This window comes from Felis catus, chromosome F1 (genome assembly GCF_018350175.1).
Source record: "Felis catus isolate Fca126 chromosome F1, F.catus_Fca126_mat1.0, whole genome shotgun sequence".
Lineage (NCBI taxonomy): Eukaryota > Metazoa > Chordata > Mammalia > Carnivora > Felidae > Felis > Felis catus.
This window is the reverse complement of record NC_058384.1, coordinates 57,635,634-57,641,633: the sequence shown is the minus strand read 5'-3', so window position 1 is coordinate 57,641,633 and position 6,000 is coordinate 57,635,634. Positions and strand designations below refer to the sequence as shown.

Sequence of the window (6,000 nt, the reverse complement as noted above, 5' to 3'; positions counted from 1 at the left end):
TACAACTGAGATTCACATTTATTAATAATAAACCCCAACACTGTAAGTGGGTTAACGCATCCACACATTACTTCAGTGAGGATTTTTGTTTAGTCATACCAAGATAGTTCTTTTTTTTTTTTTTTTTTTTTTGCACCGGATTATTTGTACCTAAAAATTATCTGCACCTAAAAAAATGCGCTCGTGCTCCTCACGCCTGCTCTCAACATTCCATTCGTTTTAAAAGCCCATGTTTTCTTTGTCATACTTGAAATTCCAGGCAGTGGACCTGGTGGTTACAGACAAATTGCTTTTATATAGGGCTTAATCGAAAATGAAAACAAGATCTACAAAATAACTTCCATACTCAAGTACAACCCGATTCCCTAATTTGGGGTCCAGAACACATGAGCAAATGTTGACAGGATTCAACCGCCGTGTGAAGGCCAACATCAAGGATTTGTGGGAACACGTATAAGGCACATCAGAAAACAATGATCTTGTTTCCCATTTCTCCTAAAAACACGAACGACAGGGGAGAGGATGTAAACTCGTGGGAAAAAGAAATCTGCGGCTTTTTGACTGATTCTTTAGACTTTCTTTACTCACCAACAGTAACGTCAGGGGTTAAAAAGTGTCATCGCTAGAGCAACATTCCAAATAATTTCATGGACAATTTTATTTATTTAAAGAGTTCTCATTACGTCCAATCTATATACCTCCTTATTGCTGAATCACCTCTAATACTTTTCCTGCATTAACGTGGAGCATGCGTAACTTCAAAAAGTTACAAAGAGATTCGGCTCCAGGGTGAAGACGGTCAAGGGCTGGGTAGCACAGGACGTGCCGAGGTGGTGTTGGCAGCTGTCGGTAAAGTCCTCATCAAAGCCTCCGGGATGTGGAAACCTGAATAAATGACAAGGACCTCTGATTATTTGGTTTTTTCTCCTACAGGTCATAAATAACTCACACACTCACAGAACAGTCACTCAATATAGTTAAAATGCAGGAAACGTGAACCCGTTTGTCCCGGGCCAAATTACCTTCATGGAAAAGAGCAGCCTATTAAGACTGAGTGGCCCGCCCAGTTCTGGCAAGGGCCCAGAGCCCGGATCTCTCTCACATGACATGAGGTGGCACACGAGGGAAGAACACTTTTGAAAGCCATTAGTCAAAGGGCGCCTGGGTGGCTCAGTCGGTCAAGCATCTGACTTCCGCTCAGGTCATGATCTTACACTCCGTGGGTTCGAGCCCCGCGTTGGGCTCTGTGCTGACAGCTCGGAGCCTGGAGCCTGCTTCAGATTCTGTGACTCCCTCTCTCTCCGCCCCTCCCCAGCTTGCACTCTCTCTCTCTCAAAAAATAAATAAACATTAAGACAACAATTTTAAAAACATTAAAAAGAAAGCCATTAGTCAAGATGTTAAAGAATATGTCTGTTTCCCACAAGTCAATAATTCCACTTTAGCAATCTACCTTACAGAAAACTTGATTTGAAAGTGACTCTGCATACAAAGATATATATTATAATATTATTTACAACAAAATTGGATGTAGTCCCAGTGTCAAATACTCTAAAATGGTGCTTATTTATTTCTACAACGTAATGCTATGAAGCCATCAGAATGACCTTTGAAAAGGCTGGAGGTCTCTGGAAATGTGTATGATACATACTTCTGCATATATTTATCATATATGTATGATATATATCTGCATACACATATGATATACAATATATATCTGTATGATATATATTATACATGCATATATTATGAATTATATGTACACATTACATACACACACACACACACACACACACACACACACACACAAATTATGGCTACATTAAACAAACAAAAAAAAACCAGAATTAAAAAAAAAAATTTTTATGAGAGAGAGAGTGGGGCAGGGGTAGACAGAGAGAGAATCCCAAGCAGAATCCACACTGTCAGCACAGAGCCCAACGTGGGGCTCGATCCCACACACCATGAAATCATGACCTGACCCAAGATCAAGAGTCGGACTCTTAACCAACTGAGCCACCCGGGCGCCTCCAGAATAAAATTTTTAAACAGTGACACGGGGTGATTTCTTTCCTCAACTTTGCTGGTATTTTCTAAATCCACCATGAGGAACATGTATTGCATTCATAATGGAACAGGTAAACTCTTATATAATTAAGTTTTAAATTTTAAATGGATAAGTAACCCCAGTGCAAATATTAACTGCTATTTTTGTAAAGCTTTAATCAACCTGTCATATTAAGGATTCAGAATGCAAAAACCATAGTAGGCTCACAAAGTAGATAAGTAACGTTACCATTATTTTTAAAGCCAAACAGAAATGCCCAGCAGAGAAAAAAGTTCTCTATGCTTCTGGGGCATGGACGGCAGGACAAGTGCCTGTGGTGTGTAGGGGCGGGGGGCGGGGGGCAGTGCTGGATAATAAAGCTGAAAGGGAGCTTGGGGCCCAGTGGCCAACAGCATCTCTGTCACGTGAAGGGTCTGGGCACTCACACATCCCTCACCACACCCACAGCGTGCACCCTGCGTACGTCTTACGCCGTCACCCCTGCTTGGCCCTTCACATCCCCTCTTGGCTCCAGTCCACCCCACGCGTGTGTTAAAGAGCAAAATTTAACTGAGTGAACTGGAAGATCTGATCGACTTTATTAAATGATTCATAAATCAGGCAACATCACATCTAGCAAGTAGAGGGGCCCTGTGCTAAACAAAAGGAAGGTTTTTAAAGGCAGAGAGAAGATGAGAGAGAGAGAGAGAGAGAGAGAGAGAGAGAGAGAGAGAAAGAAAGAAAGAAAGAAAGAAAGAAAGAAAGAAAGAAAGAAAGAAAGAAAGAAAGAAAGAAAGAGGACGGGGAGAGAAGGGGAGGGAAGGGGAGGGGAGGGGAGGGGAGGGGAGGGGAGGGAAGGGGAGGGGAGGGGAGGGGAGGGAAGGGGAGGGGAGGGAAGGACTTTATGAGCAAGGAATGTGCTGTTTAGGCAAGGGGTCTATCCAGCAATTTGCTGCTACTGACCAGGAAATTCCACGTTGCCTGGTTAAAAATTACATTCCTGGGGGGTTGAAACTGCAGTCAGGTTATACAGTAAGTCTTGGTTTACTGACTTGAAACCTTAACCTAAGTGAAGCCATTGTGGGGCTGTGGTTTTCTTGTTAACAATTCCCCCTTCTTTTTTTTAATTTTTTTTTAATTTTTTTTTTTATTTCTTAAAAATTTTTTTTTCAACGTTTATTTATTTTTGAGACAGAGAGAGACAGAGCATGAACGGGGGAGGGGCAGAGACAGAGGGAGACACAGAATCAGAAACAGCCTCCAGGCTCTGAGCCATCAGCCCAGAGCCTGATGCGGGGCTCGAACTCACGGACCACAAGATCGTGACCTGGCTGAAGTCGGACGCTTAACCGACTGCGCCACCCAGGCGCCCCTAATTTTTTTTTTTTAACGTGTATTTATTTTTGAGACAGAGAGAGACAGAGCATGAACGGGGCAGGGGCAGAGAGAGAGGGAGACACAGAATCGGAAACAGGCTCCAGGCTCTGAGCCATCAGCCCAGAGCCAGACGTGGGGCTTGAACTCACGGATGGTGAGATCGTGACCTGAGCCGAAGTCGGACGCTTAACCGACTGAGTCACCCAGGCGTCCCTACAATTCCCCCTTCTTGATCAGACCCTCAGCTTAACAGAGTTGTGCTCAAAATTTAAGGAATTTGCACCACTGTCGGCTGTGCTCTGTAGTTCTCGAACCTTCTGTTGACCCTCTGTGCGGCATTCACAGGTCCGCTGTTTTTGCTTTTTCTCTGTGATAGTCACACACTCGAGATTTACATACTTCAAGTCTATCACCCTCTTTGGTCCTTTTCTGAAGGGGCATACTGATAACCCATACCGACTGGCCGTCGAATGATTCCAAGGTACAGGTGCGCAAAGGGTCTAGAGAGAGGGAGGTCTGGGGTCTCTGGGAATGAAAACGGTTTCATTTTGTTTTGTTTTATTTCAGACTTCTGCAGTTTTATAGATGTCTCTCCACCAACGTCTGTGTGTAATTGGAGTCATCTTAAATGTACTATGGTGGGTGAAAGAACGCAAAAGCTGAAACATGGGGCTGGTCAGGGAGCCAGGGAGAACCAAGCGGCCTTCTTGGGTTTCCCATAATTCCAACTGTTCATTTTGTCTACACCCACTGTGTGCCCGCCTTCATTTTCCTACGTCAGGAGCAGACCGCTGCCATGCTGTAAGGACGTCAAGGTGGCAAAAGCCTGGCAATGAGGGGCCTTTTTGTTTTTTTCCAGAAGAACAATGGACCTCACCCACTTGCCACAATTTTACAATGCAACATAAAGAAGGCTTAGTATTACTGCTTATTTGACAATGCTTCTCATGCAATGTGACGTATCAGATAAGTCCAATTAGTTTCTTAGCAAATCTGTTAGGAATGTTCCAGCTCAAAAAGACTTAAGCAGACCAAAAGTCCAGGGGGAAAAAAGAAAAACTTTGTCTTTTTAACAGACAGAAAACCCCAAATTCTAATTTTGCACCAACTTAGTTTTGATATTAAAACTTATTTGTAGAGGCGCCTGGGTGGCTCAGTCGGTTAGGCGTCCGACTTCGGCTCAGGTCATGATCTCACGGTCCGTGAGTTCGAGCCCCGCGTCGGGCTCTGTGCTGACAGCTCGGAGCCTGGAGCCCGCTTCGGATTCTGTGTCTCCCTCTCTCTCTGCCCCTCCCCTGTTCATGCTCTGTCTCTGTCTCAAAAATAAATAAACATTAAAAAAATTTTTTTAAAGGGGCGCCTGGGTGGTGCAGTCGGTTAAGCGTCCGACTTCAGCCAGGTCACGATCTCGCAGTCCGTGAGTTCGAGCCCTGCGTCAGGCTCTGGGCTGATGGCTCAGAGCCTGGAGCCTGTTTCCGATTCTGTGTCTCCCTCTCTCTCTGCCCCTCCCCCGTTCATGCTCTGTCTCTCTCTGTCCCAAAAATAAATTAAAAAAAATTTTTTTTTAAATAAATAAATAAAACTTATTTGTAAATAAATTAATTTTAATGTTAGCCAGGTTGACCACATTAAAATTCCTTTTCAAGGACTCCTTTTCCACAAACCTTCTACAACTTTATCGTTACTATTATTTTTTACATTTTGGTTTTGTGCTATGTTTTTCTTCTTTAAACAATGAGCCTCACCTTAGGACAAAATTATTTTCTTTTCCCTCAACAAAAAAAATAGATTTCTATTTCTTATACCTTCTGTTACTGAAAACACATCCTACATTCCTGGCATATGGAGATGTTCTCTTATTAATTTTAGTAACTTTAATTATATATATGAACTCGAATTTTTAACCTTTAGAAACGTTAACTAAAATTAAGCAGTAAGCAATTATGAACTGTTACACCAGTGTTCTTTAGATATGTAAATTTACCAATACATTTTTTAATTTCTAGACACATGGGAGTAGAGGCCCCTTTTATTATTATTATTATCATTATTATTATTATTATTATTTTAATGTGTATTTAATTTTGAGAGAGAGAAAATGAGCAGGGCAGGGGCAGCGAGAGAGGGGACAGAGAATCCAAAGTGGGCTCCGTGCCGACAGCAGAGAGCCCCATATGGGGCTTGAACTCACGAACCATGAGATCATGACCTGAGCCAAAGTCACACGCTTAACCAACTGAGCCACCCAAGTGCCCCTAGAGGCCACTTTCAGGAATGAGAGAGCAAGACAAAAGGGTCCCCAGCGACCACCTGGCTGAATACAGACAGGCCCATCAGGTGACCCACCTCGAAATATCCATAAGCCCTAACTGACCAATAGGCTACTTACAACCAGGCACAGGTACCAAAAAAGGGAAAAAGGGAAAATTCCATGTCGCCACACCTCTTCCTCTTCCCCCTTTAGAAACAGCCCCAGCAAAAAAAATAAATAAATAAATAAAATAAAAAAATAAAAAATAAATAAATAAAAACAGCCCCAGCAAAAAAATAAAATAAAAATAAATAAATAAATAAAT

The 6,000-nt window shown here is 42.6% G+C and overlaps 1 protein-coding gene across 4 annotated transcripts in view; it reads right to left on the bottom strand.

Moving 5' to 3' along the window:
• The window catches only part of MTARC2 (mitochondrial amidoxime reducing component 2), a 38,947-nt gene continuing 32,947 nt past the window's right edge, over positions 1-6,000 (bottom strand). For all 4 annotated transcript variants that reach the window (XM_023247233.2, XM_023247232.2, XM_023247231.2 and 1 more), the window contains one exon: positions 1-885. In XM_023247233.2, the coding sequence (XP_023103001.1) occupies positions 862-885 (24 nt within the window). In that variant the 3' untranslated portion in view covers positions 1-861. The remainder of the gene's footprint in view (positions 886-6,000) is intronic.